A 20000-nucleotide genomic window follows, 5' to 3' on the forward strand; every position below is an offset into this window, starting at 1 on the left:
CATCATAATCTTAAACTCTTCCTCCTTATTCTCCTCCTTCTCCTCCTCCTCCTCCTCCTCCTTCTTCCTCTTCCTCTTCCTCTTCCTCTTCCTCTTCTTCGTCTCCTTCTTCTTCTTCTTCTTCTCCCGAACAGGAGACGACCGCAATCGATCCCCCAGGAACACCCACATCATTTGCCATCTTCAAAGAACTTAAAACTTGATATTATTTGTCATCAGAAGAATAGGGATATAGACTGGGGTCGAATTTTCCAAATTGCTTGACAAAAGCTTGTAAGGTTATATCTTTGATGACAATTTGCGAGCGCTTACCTCTCTCTCTCTCTCTCTCTCTCTCTCTCTCTCTCTCTCTCTCTCTCTCTCTCTCCAGGTAGTATATATGTGAACCTGAGAGCTTTCGAAATAGTTGTTTTGTAACAGTTTTTGGAACAAGATTGTGTTGTGGGGGCTGCAAATGATTATCATCGAGATGGTGATAATTTATATATGTGAAGAAAGGAAAATTTCATATGTGAATAAGGCGAGTAATTATTTTGTAAATATTGATTTTTTTCATATATTTGAGGATGGCAAAATTTCAAATATATTTATACACACACACACACAGACACACACACACACACACACACACACACACATATATATATATATATATATATATATATATATATATATATATATATATATATATATATATATAAATTTGAAATTTACAAAAAATATTTGTGTCATTCACATCAGAAAATTTGCCTTTCTTCACATATATAAAAGATTAATATCTCCCCATGATAATTATCTATCCATCTATCTATCTATCTATCTATCTATCTATCTATCTATATATATATATATATATATATATATATATATATATATATATATATATATATATATATATATATGTATATATATATCACATTAAATGAATCACGTACAAAAGTGATAATAATCATATATATATATATATATATATATATATATATATATATATATATATATATATATATATATATATATATATACATCATAGCACGTCACAACAGAATAACTCCTCTCTGTGATATATTGTTGGAGATTAACTTACAGAGACAATGTAAACATTCCCACTGTGACGTAATCCGATGCTTTAAGAAGTATTATTTGTCAGAACCTTTACGTCAAACATTCAAACGTCCTCGCCTCTATTATACAGCAACACTTTTATGATCATTTTTTTTATATTGTCTTTACAGACAGACCAGAAAGTCTCGCAAAATCTAACAGAGATTTTATATTAAATAAAATGCGACTTAATTTCTTTTCACGTTAATCAAATGTATTTCATCACAATAACGATATCAATTTCCATAATTTGTGTAATTTGTGTAATTTCTTGCTGTTCTCATGCCAGACCAATATACCTGTAAAGCTGTTTCATGAATACATAGATATTGTTCTTTCGATTTATATAGGAACGATATAGATGTCATTTTTAGGCCAAGACAGAACTGTTTACCCAAAGAACAACTGAGTGTAGTATGAGAAATTATTATTATTATTATTATTATTATTATTATTATTATTATTATTATTATTATTATTATTATTATTATTATTATTAATCAGAAGATAAACACCTATTGACATGGAACAGGCCTACAGGGGCCATTGACTTGAAATTTAAGCTTCCAAGGAATATTATTATTATTATTATTATTATTATTATTATTATTATTATTATTATTATTATTATTATTATTATTATTATTATTATTATTCAGAAGGTGAAACCAATTCAAAAGGACAATCCAACACCGGGCCATTGACTTGAAATTCAAGCTTCCAAAGAATATGGTGTTCATTCAAAAGATATTACAGAAGATAAGAGGAAGAGATCAGTTATTAGGAAAGGAAAAAAGATAGATTAATAAATAAATGGACAAAAATATAGATAAAATAGTAAAATACAAGGCGAATTGTTTTAGGCAAGTAAAGCATTACATCTTCGCATTTGTTATTAGATACTGATAATGAAATACAAACAAACTACTTGATATGGCTACGTAGTAATAATAATAATAATAATAATAATAATAATAATAATAATAATAATAATATAACATATTTATCACAATTTTTACCAAAGGAATTTGCACATTAAATGAGAGTTGAAACCGGACTATAAATAAATATGAACTATAAGTGTAAGGATCATGCATAATGCAGTACCAGTACTTGAACAAATACGAGAGAGAGAGAGAGAGATAAAAGAGAGAGAGGGATACAGATAGATAGAGACAGACAGACAAACAGACAGGCAGACAGACAAAGAGAAATGCAGATAGAGAGAAAGAAATGGATAGACGAGAGAGGGAGAGAGATAAAAGAGAGAGAGAGAGAGAGAGAGAGAGAGAGAGAGAGAGAGAGAGAGAGAGAGAGAGAGAGAGAGAGAGAGAGATACAGAGAGAGAGAGAGATAAAGAGAGAGAGAGAGAGAGAGAGAGAGAGAGAGAGAGAGAGAGAGAGAGAGAGAGAGAGAGAGAGAGAGAGAGAGAGGCATAAGTTTTCTAGGAAGAGCAGAGATATCCTACGCCTTATATATATCTTTCAAGGCCTCCTTGTTTGCACTTCTCCAGCCTTCAGGAGCAAAGTAGGATAGTATAAGGAAGTAAGCAAGAAAGAAAGATAGAAAGATAATAAAAGAACGTAATTAAACTCGCTTCGTAAGTTTCAAGGATTCTCTCAAACTCCGTAACTCCATTCATCATAAACAGACACACGCACACACACATACTTCTCTCTCATCTTCTGGGGTTTTAATCCGACTGTACTCATCATCACTCATCCTGGCTGGCTCTCTCTCTCTCTCTCTCTCTCTCTCTCTCTCTCTCTCTCTCTCTCTCTTTTACAATGTTCATTTTGGGAGACGTCGCGTCTTCTTTATAAATGCGTGTAAGGACGTACGCTGGATAAAAGTCTTTTTATATTATTATTATTATTGTACATGCTTTCGTTGAATTTTTAACTTTTGCTTCTTTAACTTCTGAGTAAAGACACACGCACCAGTGCCTAGTGCTACAAAGAGAGAGAGAGAGAGAGAGAGAGAGAGAGAGAGAGAGAGTTAGTATGACTTATGATAAATACAGCTGGTCGGATTCCTCATTAGAATATGAGAGATGGAGAAAGACAGAAGTGGAGAAAGACAGAAGTAGAGAGAAAGAAAGAGAAATAGAGAGAGAGAGAGAGAGAGAGAGAGAGAGGCACTAAGTATAATCATAATACATCATCGAGCCTTCCTAGAGCGAGAGAGAGAGAGAGAGAGAGAGAGAGAGAGAGAGAGAGAGAATAAATATAATCACAATACGTTATTGCACCCAAAAGAGAGAGAGAGAGAGAGGGGAGACGAGAATAAACGAGACTGGAGAGAGACACACACACACACACGCACACCAAATATAATCACAGTGCATCATCACTCCCAAGAGAGAGAGAGAGAGAGAGAGAGAGAGAGAGAGAGAATATTATATACCTAATCCACGCTAAATCGGGCACTCCATCCGCGCCCCGAATTCTTCGCAATCACACCCTTGACCTCCCTTCTGCGTAAACACCCGCCCTTAAACGGGGATGAACCATGCATCTTGGTGAGTAAACAAAACGCCTTTAGCCGGGCCAAGTCTCCTCCTCTCCTCCTTTCTCCTTCGCTCCTAAACAACGAGGGACAAAAAGTACCCCCTTGCGAGATGCCGTATATATAAACAACTCATTGGCCGGCTTATATTGTTTGCAGGTACTTAGCTTAACGAGTGGATACATTGTCTTTGTCACTTGGGACCTCCTCCTTTCCTATACACCGAGGGACAAAAAGTACCCCCTTGCGGGACCCCGTATGTATATAAACAGCTCATTGGCCTGCTCATATTGTTTACAGGTACTTAGCGCAACCGCCTAGACACAATGTCTTTGTCACTTGGGATGGTTTGCATCCGGGAAGAGGGATGTTTCTGTAGTATGTCGTCACGTGAGGGGATGTTAGATGCTTGTCAGTAATTTGAAATAAGTTAAAACAGATGACCTTGTGATATTAATGACAATTGATTTCCCTTTGGGGCCGAGAGCCTACATGTAAGCTGGCATAATAATAATAATAATAATAATAATAATAATAATAATAATAATAATAATAATAATAATAACGATTAATTTTCCTGGAGGACGGGAACTTACATGTAAGCTGTCAAAATACTGATAGCATTCAATTTCCTTGCTGGCCGGAATGTTGCTTTTGACTTGGTCTTGACCGGAGTTTTTGACAGAGCGCAGCGAGTTGGGGAGTTCGGTCAGCAGCATTTGCGACCGAAGCTTACATTTAAGCTGTCGTAATATTAAAAACAATTACTTACCCTTCGGGACAGGAGCTTACATGTAAGCTGTATTCCCCATAAAAGCAGTTTTTAATAATCTGAAACAGATGACCTTGTAATAATAATTAATTTCCCTGGCGGCTGAGAGCGTACACGTAGGCTTTGTTGCCCATGTTGCAAATAAGTGACTTACGGGTTTATATTTTTGCATCCATACTTTTACTAAATTTCTCATATTTTCAGTTGTCAAATAATGTATCATTTAAATGCTTTGGCCTTATAGGGACGAAACTATCAACATATTAATATATTATATATATATATATATATATATATATATATATATATATATATATATATATATATATATATATATATATATATATATAAAAATTGAGCGCAGGTTAAGAACCACCACATTTTACTTATGACGCGTTTCGTTGTTTCTTCATAACATTTTCAAGCCTAAAAGAGACATTGCAGTATTTTAATAGTTAAAAGATTATGCAATCATTATTGGCTGACAAAGCTGAGTAAAGGCAACAACAGTAGAGTTAACTGATAAAATCTTTAAACATTATTACAATCGCATATAAACTACTTAGTGGGTAAAACAGAAATTGAACAATTTACATTATAAATAAATCATTAAATAATTTTAAAAAGTATACCTTAGTTTTACCAGACCACTGAGCTGATTAACAGCTCTCCTAGAGAGGGCTGGCCCGAAGGATTAGACTTATTTTAAGTGGTTAAGAACCAATTGGTTACTTAGCAACGAGACCTACAGCTCATTGTGGAATCCGAACCACATTATAGCGAGAAATGAATTTCTATCACCAGAAATAAATTACTCTAATTCTTCATTAGCCGGCCGGGGACTTGAACTCGGGCCTAGCGAGTGCTAGCCCACAACTCTATCGACTCGCCTGACGAGAACTGAGATTCTCAATAATGATTCTTCATTAAAAGTACCAAGAACACTAAAATTTTCTTATCTTCTACCTGTATTACATTCCTCTAGATCAGGGGTTCCCAAACTGGGATACATGTACCCCCAGGGGTACATTTGCACGTTTCAGGGGGTACATTTGGTCTGAATGTTTTGGATAATAATAAAAAGGTATGTACTGTATGTGCTGGATCAAAATATAAATTACCTCAGTAATTGCTTTATTTCTGTTATCACCATTTAAGATACCTATGTAATCTACCCATGCAGACTTCATAAATTTAAAATATCAAAGTATTAAAATGTTCTTTTTTAATATTAAGCTTAATTTTTTAGTGTTAGGGGTACATGGAACCTATAAAAAGCCCAGGGGTACTGGGAACAAAAAGTTTGGGAACCTCTGCTCTAGATGTTGTAAAATCGGTGACCTGATTGGCTTGGCCAGCAAGCAACCAGTACGAGGAGAAATGCCGTAATGTTCGGAAGACCTTGTCCGGACTGACCTCTTTGACAGGCCAATATAGGTGGCGCTACAGGCGTCGCACGTGTAAATATAAGTGATGCCAGACAAAAGGTGTGAAGGTAGTTTATCCTTATGGTTTAACAACGCTTGAATAGTACGGTTGTTGGTAAATAGTGACTTGGGGTTAATGTGGGGAAAGTTATACTTAAACATATCTTTCAGTTCTCTTGTTACGTATTTAGAACATGGCTCACTTATATATGGCAATTTAAAATACATAGTTTATCAACCCTTGGTATATCTAATTTGCTACATATACTAAGAGAATTATTTAGGAACTTTTTTATTTCTTTATATATTATGTTACTAGGATATGCATTATTTTTGAAATAGTTTAAAAGAAATTCTATTTCTGAGTCAAATGACTGCTAGGAGCTGCAAAGAGAATATGCTCTATGTGTTAAAGTCATTATGTTATTTATTTTAAAGTTAAAGAATGTAACACTTTGGAAACTCATTCTAAGACCGGTAAAAGCAGACTTTCTGAAAATGCTAAAACTTAAGAGTGACTTATTGTTTACGGTAGTTTTGGTAACGCTTACATCTAAAAAGTTAAGAATATTGTTTTCTTCAAGTTCCTCGTTAAACTGAATACAAGGGTGTTTACTATCTAAGTAATCATGGAACTGCTGTACGTGACTCAGATGACTGAAAACCAAAAATGTGTCGTCAATATACCTGTGATAAGTGATCGGTTTGAACTCTAGGGGACAATCATCAAGCCATCTTTTTTTCATGAAAACACAGAAATTTGTTGGCCATTGGGGCTGAAAGTGGAGATCTCATGGCGAAACCCTCAAACTGTTTGTAGTGCAAATTATTGAATAAAAAGTGGTTATCGTTTATGCATAAGTTAAGGAGCATTTTAAAAGCATTTTTTGAGATATTTCTCACTTGTTCAATGTTATTGTAAATAGAGCTCAAAGCTGTATCAACTGTTTCTGTATACAATAACATAGAACAAGTGAGAAATATCTCAAAGAATGCTTTTAAAATGCTCCTTAACTTATGCATAAACGATAACCACTTTTTATTCAATAATTTGCACTACAAACAGTTTGAGGGTTCCCTATGGGATTCCACTTTCCACTTTATATATATATATATATATATATAATATATATATAATATATATATATATATATATATATATATATATATATATATATATATATATATATATATATATATATATATATATATATATATATATATATATATATATGTGTGTGTGTGTGTGTGTGTGTACACACACACACACACACACACACACATATATATATATATATATATATATACATATATATGAACATTTGTGATATTTAATGATGTTTTCTTGCTTTAAGGATTATAAAAATCTCAGGCAGGACATCGCATATTATTGGTCTAACGAACTCTGACTCCATCTTTGAAAGAGACATTTATCAGATGCTCACTTGTTTTAAAGCCTTATGAATCAGAGGGGATATCGTATATCGTTGGTCTTACAAACTCTGACTCCATCTTTGAAAGAGACATTTATCAAATGCGAGTGCAGGAAAGAATTCCAGGTAGCTATTGTAATCCTCGTCTTATTGGACCAAGCGAGGAGGGTCTAGAGAAAGAGACTTTGACCCTTTTGTTGACCTCCACGAGAAAGGAAGTGAAGTCCACTCAAAGGTCACCGGAAGTGGGTCATTGTATTCATATGACATATCGATTCGAAGTGAAGTTAGGAGTCTGATGTAGACTTTCACATTCTTGCAAAACACATGACTTTTTTTTTTATTCAGGCATTGATACAACTGTTATAAATGGAAATGTGAATACTGACATGAAGGAATGTCAGTAACCGTTATAAATGTAACACGAATAATGACATGAAGAAATGTCAGTAACTGTTATAAATGTTATATGAATAATGACATGAAGAAATGTCACTAACTGTTATAAATGTGATATGAATGATGACATGAAGAAATGTCAGTAACTGGCATAAATGTAACATAAATAATGATATGAAGAAATGTCAGTAACTGTTATAAATATGACATGAATGATGACATGAAGAAATGTCAATAACTGTTATAGATGTAATATGAATAATGACATGAAGAAAGGTCAGTAACTGTTATAAATGTAACATGAATAATCACATGAAGAAATGTCAGTGACTGTTATAAATGTAAAATGAATAATGACATGAAGAAATGTCAGTAACTGTTATAAATGTAAAATGAATAATCACATGAAGAAATGTTAGTAACTGTTATAAATGTGATATGATAATGACATGAAGAAATGTTAGTAACTGTTATAAATGTGATATGAATAATGACATGAAGAAATGTCAATAACTGTTATAAATGTAAATATGAATAATGACATGAGAGAATTGTTAATAACTGTTATAAGTGTGATATGAATGACATGAAGAAATGTCAGTAACTGTTATAAATGTGATATGAATAATGACATGAAGAAATGGCATTAACTGATAAATGTCAATATGATTAATGACATGAAGAATTGTTAATAACTGTCATAAAGGTAATATGAATAACGACATTACGAAATGTTAATAACTGTTATATTTGAGAATATGGATAAATGTCCCTAGAAATTATTAATAACAATATCAAAGCACAGACATGCAATATAACCTCACCTCGTCATACACCGTACAAATAAACTGCCCAGGAATAACTGCAAGCTATTAAATGATCTGGTTAATTACTCAGTTTAGTAATGTGTAATTATGTTGCCGCGTAAACAATTGAGCGGAAAAGGGGGAAAATTATCAACAAATATAATTACCTCGCTGCTGGAGGCCGTAATGCAATTATCCAAGATATCTGTCGCTTGCAAATTTCAGATTTTAGGAGAAATTTCATGGACAGATTATTTCAGGTTGACTATATTTGATCTAATATTTCCTTTTTCATCGAATATGAATTTTTTTATCATTATTTAAGTGATAATAATATTAATGATATTACTATGTTGACATATATCTTAAAAATTATCTTGATAAAAACACATTTATTTGTATATTATTACAAGCACACCACATGAAATTCAGTTTTCATTACGTGTTAGTTTTGTTAAATTGTTCATATAAAAATGTTAATGATTCATAGATGTTTATTCAAAATTATTTTTAACACATACTTTTATTATTAAATTTACCATCATTAACATGTGTCAGTAGAAGACAATATTGACTTTCGATTCATAAATCTAGTTGGCTGGTATAATTTATTTCCATTAGAATGCTTTCAATATGACAGAAACTATTTCAAATTACATTCAGTTTAGATATATATATATATATATATATATATATATATATATATATATATATATATATATATATATATATATATACTACATATACTGTATATTTATGTATATGTATATATATATATATATATATATATATATATATATATATATATATATATATATATATATAGAATAATTGTGTACAGCATCTAGGGCAAGTTTTATGAAGGATATTAAAAATCCCTAAATTAAGTAAGTCAAGGTAGAGAGAGAGAGAGAGAGAGAGAGAGAGAGAGAGAGAGAGAGAGAGAGAGAGAGAGAGAGAGAGAATGCAACGTCACTCGCGCTAAACGAAGCAATATGAAAGTACACACATAAACTTCTTCCCATTTTCGTCGTGAGAACTTTACGACCCAATTTCCTATCAAAATTTTCCAGCAGTTTCTGCCCCTCTTCTTGCACACATCTCCTCCCTTCAAGGCTTTTATAAGCTTCTTATCAACCCTTTCAAAGAAGGAGAATAAGAGGATGTACCGAAATAGATGAAAATTCCCATCGGAATAGGAATTAGCAACTAGAGTAACTCGAAAACTAGAATAAACAAGAAGAAGACTAGGCTTTCATAATACCAGGTTTAAGAAGACTTTCCTTTTCTGCCATTATTTCTCCCTCTGGTCTGAGAGCTTCCAATGATTCTCTCTCAGGCTTTGGGCAAAAAGTTTTATCTCTCAGTTTTCAGGTATATATGTATTTCCCTTCGAGGAGCTTATAGATAATAATACCTCCCTTGCTTGTTTTGACTTTATTTTCCCAGTGCGGTTTCCTTATATTTTATTTAAGAAGGAGCGGCTTTCTTTTATGCTATTTAATTTTTTATAAGATGGCAAAGGAGATTTAGATATAAAATGGATGATACATTAATAATTTAATGAAAAATGTGTACATCTATTTTTTTAAGAGATCTTACAAGAGTAAATTAACGTTTCTTGGTTCATCTTCTGCTGTTCTCACCGAACCACATTGTCGGTTGCAAAGAATTATGATGTGTATTTTTTCTATTTTACTGAAGAAGGGAAGATCATTTTTCAAGGGTATTATATATTTTGTTGAGACCTTGCAGATGAGTGTACATTAAAAATATATTGTTTTATTTCCTGTAATGCTCACATGGTTATACATGCATAAATACATGTTTGCATACACACACACACACACATATATGACTTTTATCACATCACCGTGATTATATATAATCATATATATAAACGTCCTTTAATATATATATTATACCTAAATATATATTTTCATCATATGTCACTGTGATTTTTAGTTGATAATAAGTTCGTCCCGTGGGCTACGACGAACTTATTATCAACTAAAAAATTCCTCTCGGTAAATATATAAAATATATTATTTAGGTAGAGCGAATTTTTAGTTGATATTAAGTTTGTAGTTTATCCCGTGGGCTTACACACACAAACTTATTATCAACTAAAAATATATATATATATATATAAAAATATATTATTTCCGATATATAATATGATATATAGGATATATATATATATTATACACACACACATACATATATATATATATATATATATATATATATATATATATATATATATATATATATTTATATATATGTATATATATATATATATATATATATATATATATATATATATATATATATATATATATATATATATATACATACACACACATGTGTGTGTATGTGTGTGGAGTGTGGAAAGAAGAGAGAGAGAGAGAGAGAGAGAGAGAGAGAGAGAAAGTAGTCCTCAACACCACACTTGATGATAATCAATCAAACGTTCACCATTTTCTGTTATCATTCCAGATACATCTGTGGGCAACGAAACCTGGCAACGAGTAGATGAAACGGGACCTGTAGAAGAGAGACTCAGCATGGGTGAAAATGACATCATCCTCAACCAAGAAACATCCACCCTCTCATCCGCTAACTCGTCTCAACCGTCAAATCACTCTGACTCCTATGGTCAAGTCGTCCCGAATAATATGGCGACTCTGGAATCTTGGGCACCGCCAGCTGTCCCAGTGACCTCCCTGCCGGCAGTACCTCCTTCTCCGCCACCTCCTTTCACCGAAATACAGACTACGCCGACTCTGAACTCTACCTCCACTTCTCTCCTCCTCTCCAGTCTCGCCTTTTCCAGCACGCCGATCCTGGAAACCACAATGCCAACTCTCATTCTGTCTGCCATCACCAAAACAAGTCACCCAGATCAGACGCAGAAGGCAACGAAGGACTCTGAGGCTCCACCTCGTTCCTCGAATACCATACTTCAGCCTATGAATTCGCCAGCAGGCGCACCTAGACCAATGGCGAGCAGTCCTTCCCCAGAAGCAACCTTCGCAGAGTACAGTGAGATCAGATGTTCAAATGACGCCTACAGCTCTTCCTACTCTAAGGAACACTACGGCTCCAGTCCTGATGATGAAGACTGGAAAACCTCGCAAGAGGAAGCTCCAGAGCAGGGATTCCGAGACTGGCTGGGCAGCCGAGTCGCTCACGAGGCCTCTAGCTTCTCCTGACGTGTGTTCCAACGATCCATGTGGAGCAGGCATAGCCTGTCACCCCACCAACATGACGTCGGAAGGCTTCACGTGTATCTGCCCAGATAATAAGAAGATCAGACCGGGAGACAACTGCACCATAGAAACCTGTAAGTATAGTCTCCTGTGCACCCAGTTGTTTTATTGCCTACGTACCCTAGAGTCTATAATGAAGGTAACATAAGGGAGGGTTGAGATTGCAAGTCCATATTCTGAAGCTCTGTTCTAGGTGACCTTCTGTAGCACACTTATTTACAGGCCAGTAGTGAGAATGTTGACTCTTGACTTAACGACGGCAAATCTAAACAAGGACTCTATTTCTCGTTGACTACAAGCTACACACAGGAAAAAATAAATTGACCTGGTGTCCAATTCAGTATTTGGGTCAACAAATGCATGTTGGTTTCATGAGACATGACTAAATTATCTTGTCGACAAACTGACCTCAGTGATCATTATTCATGTTATTTATTCAACAAAACAAGTTGGTTTTATTTAAGAAACAAACCGAAACTCATCCTGCCTCTGCCTGTAAATCTCTGAAAAGCTCGCTGCAACATTTCACTGGTAGTCAAAAGTTTCACAGCTACTGATTACATTTTACCTTTTCATGTTTACATTATCATTATTCATGTTACAAAAAAGTATTCTTGTTTACAAATCCTCAACAAATGGGTTGTTTACGGGCAGAAATACATTCTGACCAAAATCTGAAGTACTTCTGGGTCCATTTGACCATAAAACTCTGAAAGTTTACAGGCAAAATTTATGACCAAAATCTCTCAAATGGGCAGAAATTTCTGACCATAACTGGCTTTCCCATTTTACCTTGTCAAAACATGTTTAAATCTGGTCTTGAGGCAGAAATACAATCTGACCATAAATCTGAGCTTTGCTTGGTTACAAAACACTCCCCGATAAATCTGACTAGTTTACAGGCAGAAATACATTCTGACCATAAATCTGACTTTCCTTATGGGCAGAAATACATTCTGACCATAAATCTGACTTTGTTTACGGGCAGAAAAACATTCTGATCATAAATCTGGCTTTCCTTACGGGCAGAAATACAATCTGACCATAAATCTGACTTTGCTTACGGTCAGAAAACACTCTGACGATAAATCTGCCTTTGCTTACAGGCAGAAATACATTCTGACCATAAATCTGACTGTGCTTACAGGCAGAAATACATTCTGACCATAAATCTGACTGTGCTTACGTGCAGAAAAACATTCTGACCAAAAATCTGACTTTGCTTACTGGCAGAAATACATTTTGACCAAAAATCTGACTTTGCTTACGGGCAAAAATCCATCTGACATAAATATGACTACGTTTACGGGCAGAAATACATCCTGGTCATATATCTGACTTTCCTTGCAAATCCCATATCATCAAATTTCTGTGCAAAATCTTCTGACATCAAATCTAACTTTGTTTACTTTCTGACCAAAAATCTGACTCTGTTCACGGGCAGAAATACATTCTGACTATAAATCGGCCTTTCCTTACGGACAGAAATACATTCTGACCATAAACTGACTTTGCTTATGGGCAGAAATACATTCTGACATAAATGTGACTACGTTTACGGGCTTGAATTACACTCTGGTCATAAATCTGACTTTCCTCACAAATCCCCACATCAAATCTGACTATGTTTACGGGTAGAAATGCATTCTGACCATAAATCTGACGTTGCTTACGGGCAGAAAAACACTCTGACCACCGTAATCTACTTATGCTGACTTTATCCCCTGCGTAGTTTAAATTGAAGGAGGGGAATTCATGAATTCCATTTCATTCTTTGTTTTTAGTTCTTCAATGTTACTTTCCAATTATCCTGATAGCTAAGCTGGCTGACATAACCATCTCCTTGACTGGTGCCTTTCACCACGGGGCCCTCAGGCATGGCAAGGTTTGTAGGGTTAACAGGTCTAATGTGGACCTCTGGACTCACCCAACCAGCTGTAGAGACGACTATCTCCTTAGCTGAGCTTTCTCACATATACTTTAAAAGTAATAAAAGAGAAAAGTAGATAAGTGAACTCGATACGTAAGATTATCTAAAATAATTTTATTGTCATTAATGATTCTTATATCGTAATCATTAAAGAACATTTAACATTATACATCAGATATAAGGGGTATTTTTTATTTGCAATATTATAGTGTATAAATAATTTCTAAAATTACTGATATGAAGGCCATTTTTTTACTTTATTTAAAACGTCAAAATTCTCCAAAGAACATTGATATTAGCTGAACTTTATATGAAACCTTTGTCAGCCTTCATTGATAAACCTTGATACGAAATATAAAAAGGACAGTGCCTATAACTAATTTTATTTTCTATGAGAATATTCTTTTGATTTGTTCTTTTAACGTTTTGATTCCCATAAACCTGCATCTATGAATAAATTCTTTGCATTTAGTTACCTATTTTGTTACGTAAGCCGCCAAATATATTTTAGCAGTCAGTTTTATCTAGTTCGTTCAATTTCCATCTGAATTTCACACTTAACCTTCAGCATCCATCAAAGTCCTGTGGAACATGGCTTCACAAATACCAAGAGTCTCTTAGTCTACTTATTGTACTGCAATCGAGATGAGCTTACGACAGTTTCGAACAATGCTTCACTGTCTGTCTAAGTAGTCTCAGCTGAACTCTGGGGCATAACTCGGGCATAATTCAGGCATAATTCGGGCACGTAAAAGGCAACGTACTTGGTTAAATGTCTCTCGAACCGGGATTTGGGTACTGCTGATTTCTACCCTGTAACTGGGGCATTTAACCAATTCTAGACATGATATAGCTCTCGTATGATTAGAGTTTCTTTTAGCCTTCTGTAAATCTTGCCACATAGAATAATCTTACTATCAAAAGGGCAATATAATTTTTTAGGAATTTCGCAAACGAGGAGTTATTTTTTTATTTTGCTTATTTGTTTTCATTTATTCATTTATTATTAATTTCTCAATTTAGATTCTTTTCCATTTTAGTAAGTGATCTCTTCTTTCTGTATTTCATATTACCATCTGTAATTTCTTTCTAATGAACACCACATTCTTTGGAAGCTTGAATTTCAATTCAGTGGCCCCTATGGTGGGCTTTTTCCATATGAATAGATTTCATCTTCTGAATAATAATAATAATAATAATAATAATAATAATAATAATAATAATAATAATAATAATAATAATAATAATAATAGACGATTTCAGCCAATGCAATTACAGTTGTTCAATGCAATTTCCTTGAGCAATTTCATAACGTCCAAGAAGCTCCTGGTTGGGCGATGGCAATTATTATTATTATTATTATTATTATTATTATTATTATTATTATTATTATTATTATTATTATTATTATTATTATTATTATTATTCAGAAGATGAACCGTATTCATATGGAACAAGCCCACAGGGGCCATTGACTTGAAATTGAAGCTTCCAAAGAATATGGTGTTCATCGGAAAGAAGTAATAGAAGGTAATGGGGTATCCATAAAGAAGAGACCAGTTATTAGAAAACAAAAACAAGTTAACAAATTAATGCATAAATATATAAAAATGTCAGTAAATTAACAAAATACAAGGATAACTGTTTTAGGTAATCTTAAACATGGAGGAGTTTTATTATTTAGAAATTCTATATATATATATATATATATATATATATATATATATATATATATATATATATATATATATATATATATATATATATATATATATAGTCCCCACCATAATCCCCACTGAATCTTGTTGCAACAGAAAATTATCTAAATATTCGCCTTCATTTTAGTACATTTAATCAATTTCTGGCAAATAGTTTACAAATACATTAATGTATTACAGGCGTAGATGGCAACAGCTGATTGAACTTCAGAATGTAAATCAGTAGGATATACATCAGTAGTTGACTAATATAGTGTGTTTTCTTACAGGAATACGCATTTCAAATTAATATAATGAAGATTCCTTAGTCACAGTGAGCCAAAGGAACTTCACTGTGGAAACTACGATAGGAAGTGCTCAGAATTTACATTTTCTCATTTATAACTTTAGCGTGTTTCAGTACACACCTGTCGATATTAAATGTCTTGGTTTACTGAAGAAATGTTGAGTAAAATGGCCTTTTGATGAGGAAGAATGAGAGATTGGGAGAAAGAATGGTAGAGCAGAGGAGGAAAAGAAATGAAAGCCTTTTGACATTACACAAAAGACGAGGGAAAGCGAAAGAATAGCTGTTTGACCGAAAAATCAGAACAACAGAAAGAGAAAGAATGTACTTTTGTCAGTAAAGAATGGACGAGAGAAAGCTAAAGAATAGCTATTTGACAGGAAAGAGTGGATGAGAGAAAGCTAAAGAATAGCTATTCGATAGGAAAGAAAGGACGAGAGAAAGCTAAAGAATAGCTATTCGACAGGAAAGAAAGGACAAGAGAAAGCTAAAGAATAGCTATTCGACAGGAAAGAGTGGACGAGAGAAAGCGGAAGAATAGCTTTTGACAGGAAAGAAAGGACATGAGAAAGCGGAAGAATAGCTTTTGACAGGAAAGAAAGGACGAGAGAAAGAGGAAGAATGCCTTTTTTATAGTAAAGAAAGTATAAGAGAAAGTGAAAGAACAGATTTTTTACAAGAAAGAAAGGACGAGAGAAAGTAATATAATATTTTCTTGACAATAAAGAAAGAACGAGAAAAAGAAAAAATATTTTTTAACACTAAAGAAAGGACAAAAGAAAGTAAATGAATATTTTCTTGACATATAAAAGAAAACGAAAGAAAGCTAAAAAAACAGCTTTGAAAAGAAAAAAAATAGAAAGCAGAAGAATAGCGTTTTAACAGTCAAGAAAGGACTAGAGAAAGCTAAAGAAAAGTCTTCCTCAATAGAAAATGACAAAAGAAAGTAAATGAAAGTATTTTCTCACTGACAACAAATATGAAAAAGAGAATAGAGAAAGAGAAAGAATATAGTTATTTCAAAGAAAGTACAGAAAAAGAAAAGAAAGAACGAAAGAAAGCAACAGCATTTTGTCAAAAAAAGCAGATAAAGATAATAAAGAATAGCTTTTTGATGGTAGACCAAATATGAAAGAAAGAGAAAGGACGAGAGAAAGTGAAAGAGTAGAATTTTGACAGTAAAGAAAGGATTAGAGAAAACCAAAGTAGATTTTTGACTGTTCAGAAAAGACGAGAGAAAGCTAAGTAGTTTATACGTTAAAGAAAGAACGAGACAAAGATAAAGAACAGGCTTAGTCATTTAAGAAAGGACAAGCGAAAGCGAGCTTTTTGACAGTAGAGAAACGACGATAGAAAGCTAAAGAATATCTATTTGACAAGAAAGAAAGGAAGCGGGAAAGATGATAAAGAGTACCCCTGTAACGGTAGAGCAAATATGAAAGAGAGAGAAAGAATGGAAAGTGGAAGAATAGGATTTTGTCAGTAGAGAAAGGACTAGAGAAAACTAAAGTAGTTTTTTGACTCTTCAGAAAGGACAAGAGAAAGCTAAAGTAGTTTTTTACAGTAAAGAATGGACTAGAGAAAGCTGAAGTAGTTTTTTACAGTAGAGGAAGGACGAGAGAAAGCTACAGTAGTGTTTTGACTGTTAAGAAAGGACGAGAGAAAGCTAAAGTAGTTTTTTTACAGTAAAGAACGGACGAGAGAAAGATAAAGAATAGGCTTTGACAGTAAAGACAGGACGAGAGAAAGCTAAAGAACAGTTCTTTGACAGTAAAGAAAGCACGACAGAAAGATAATAAAGAATAGCTCAGTGGCGGTGGACCAAATATGAAGGATGTATCCCCAGACAAGCCCTTGTGTTTGCTTTACTATGAAACCCACTCGAGTGTTGTTGAGGTTCCGAGGGGACAAAGACGTTTTGTCCGAATTGCCTTGGCTTGGTCGGTTGGAAATGGAGTGGATAAGACTGCCTAGAAGACCGATGCATTGTTATCTGTGATGTGCACACGCGTGTGTGTGTGATTGCGTGTGTGTAAGAGATACCATACCGAGACGAGTAACATGATCTAAACGTGTTTCAGCTACAGTGCAATTAAAGACGAATGATGAAATGGATTATGAAGTTGATGAAATTTTGCATGCCTTTGTGTGTGCGTGTGTGTGTGAACTTGCGCGTGCGTGTAAGAGATACCGAGAAGAGTAACATGGTCTTAACGTGTTTCAGCTACTGTGCAATTAACAAGGAATGATGATTATATTTTATTTTTCAGTGAAATTTTTGTCTTGTGCAAATAATGGAGGGCGATTAAAAAATAATTAACCTGGAATTAGATTAAATACTTATATATTCATTATAGGTTTATTTCTATGAGACTAAGATACTTTGGTGATTAAAAATTAAATTTGGGTAGTGACAAGATGAAAAATTGATTCCACGTTACAATTTCTATAATACTGTGTGATGAAGAAATAACAGTCGGACATAAACCAGATTAGAAATTTGTTTATCTAAAATATTTTTCAATTAAACTGATTTATTGAAGGCTATTGAATTCTGTAATTGGCTATTAAGACTACGATAAAGGTTTATTGTGTTTTTGTGATATTAATTTATCTGAGGTAATCTCAAAATACATTTGTTGATCTATTTGCTCAGAATATTAGTCTCTGAATTCATTTCATTTCGCTTCTTTCAAATCACATTTTTTTTTTATGTATTTTTCTTGTCTCGTTATTTGAGCCATAGCTCTAAATGTATCATTTCAGTTATTTGCAGTGAATGAAAATTATAAATCAAAGCTAAATAAAGTGGCGAATTAGTTAAAAAAATATTGCATTACGTTTCTCCATCTTCACGTTGAATTAAAACTAACGAATTATGTTGGCCCGTGAAATATTCTGAATTAGTTTGCTTCTACCCAGTGAGCTGAAACTACAAAATTTAATATAATAATGATAAGAAAAATTACTAAGTGATTTTGCTCCCTCACGACGAAGTAAAACTACAAAAATAGGCAAAATATTTTTAAAATTCTAAAAAATTATTTTATATTTTCAGTGAATTTCACCCCGTCGCCACAACCCATCCCAAGCAAAGCCTATAAACCTAACGATCAGGTAAGGAAAAATAATTTTGATTTCTTCATATTTTACAGTCGTATCGAATCCTTATGTTAAAATACTAATATTGAATTCTTTAAAGCTATTTCAGTGTCTTATACTGAGTCAGTGACCAGTGCATATGATACTAGATAATTAATTAATCAGTTTCTTGTTTTATAGCCCTGAATGTGTTAGACTGTCCTCTTCTTTAATATTGTTTTTAATACAGTATTTTGTCTCTGTGTGTTAGATAATTTTTTGTAATATATTTCAATTACTGTGTATGTTCCTAACTTGGTCGTTTCTAAGCATTGTCTATTTGTTTCCTATCAATGTTGTTTCCATTGTAAAAATTGTTTTATTTGTGGTATATATATTTTACTGTAAGTTGAAGTCACATATTTATGTCACTGGATTAGTTTGGAAAACGTAAAACGAACAGTTAATTAATAATTTACCCTCATTCATCCATTTAGATATGCAAATTAGTGAGAACCATACTTCAATAATTAACTGTTTTTGTAAATACTTAACATCAAGTACAGCTCATTGAATTATCGCCTACTACTGTTTAATTGAGCTGTTTAATGAAGGATGAAAAATTATTTAAATATTGTAGGATTAATAAATTATACCTCAGGAACCCTCTGCACTTTTAAAATAGAAAAATATTATGATTTATGGTTTTTACAAAATAGAATAATATTCCGAACCTAGTAAATTTTTATCTAAATCAGACCAAATCTCTAGGATTCGTGTTAAAATAGAAAAACATTATGAGTCCTGGTTTTCACAAAATAAATGATGTCTCTAGTCTATTAAATTTTGATTTAGATCAAATCTCGAGGATTCGTTTTAAAATAGAAAAATATTATGACTCGTGATTTTCACAAAATAAAATGATGTCTCTAGCCTATTGAATTTTGATTTAGATAAAATTTCCAGGATTCGTTTTAAAATTAAAAAAAATTATGATTGCTGGTTTCCACAAAATAAGATAATGTCTCCAGCCCATTAACCTGTTGAGTTATGATCTAAATTAGACCAAATCTCGAAGATGCGTTTTCGTCATCCTGCAAAACTCCTGAGCAATTTTCTGTCATTTTCTGTCCCTTATCGTCTATCATTACATTTGGAGAGACTCCAGAGGGAATTATTAGATATAATTATATTTCCAGCCGATTTTTCAGAAAGTTACTGATTTGAAGAATAGGGTCGATTTGACCTGCTAAATTAGTCAATGCTA

At 33.2% G+C, this 20000-nt stretch overlaps 1 protein-coding gene across 2 annotated transcripts in view; it reads left to right on the plus strand.

Moving 5' to 3' along the window:
- LOC136832091 (tyrosine-protein kinase transmembrane receptor Ror-like) overlaps positions 1-20000 on the plus strand; it is a 115492-nt gene that overhangs the window by 24021 nt on the left and 71471 nt on the right. For both annotated transcript variants that reach the window (XM_067092729.1, XM_067092730.1), the window contains exons 3-4: positions 10946-11792; positions 18711-18769. In XM_067092729.1, the coding sequence (XP_066948830.1) occupies positions 11510-11792; positions 18711-18769 (342 nt within the window). In that variant the 5' untranslated portion in view covers positions 10946-11509. The remainder of the gene's footprint in view (positions 1-10945; positions 11793-18710; positions 18770-20000) is intronic.

Source organism: Macrobrachium rosenbergii, chromosome 49 (genome assembly GCF_040412425.1).
Source record: "Macrobrachium rosenbergii isolate ZJJX-2024 chromosome 49, ASM4041242v1, whole genome shotgun sequence".
Classification (NCBI taxonomy): Eukaryota; Metazoa; Arthropoda; class Malacostraca; order Decapoda; family Palaemonidae; genus Macrobrachium; species Macrobrachium rosenbergii.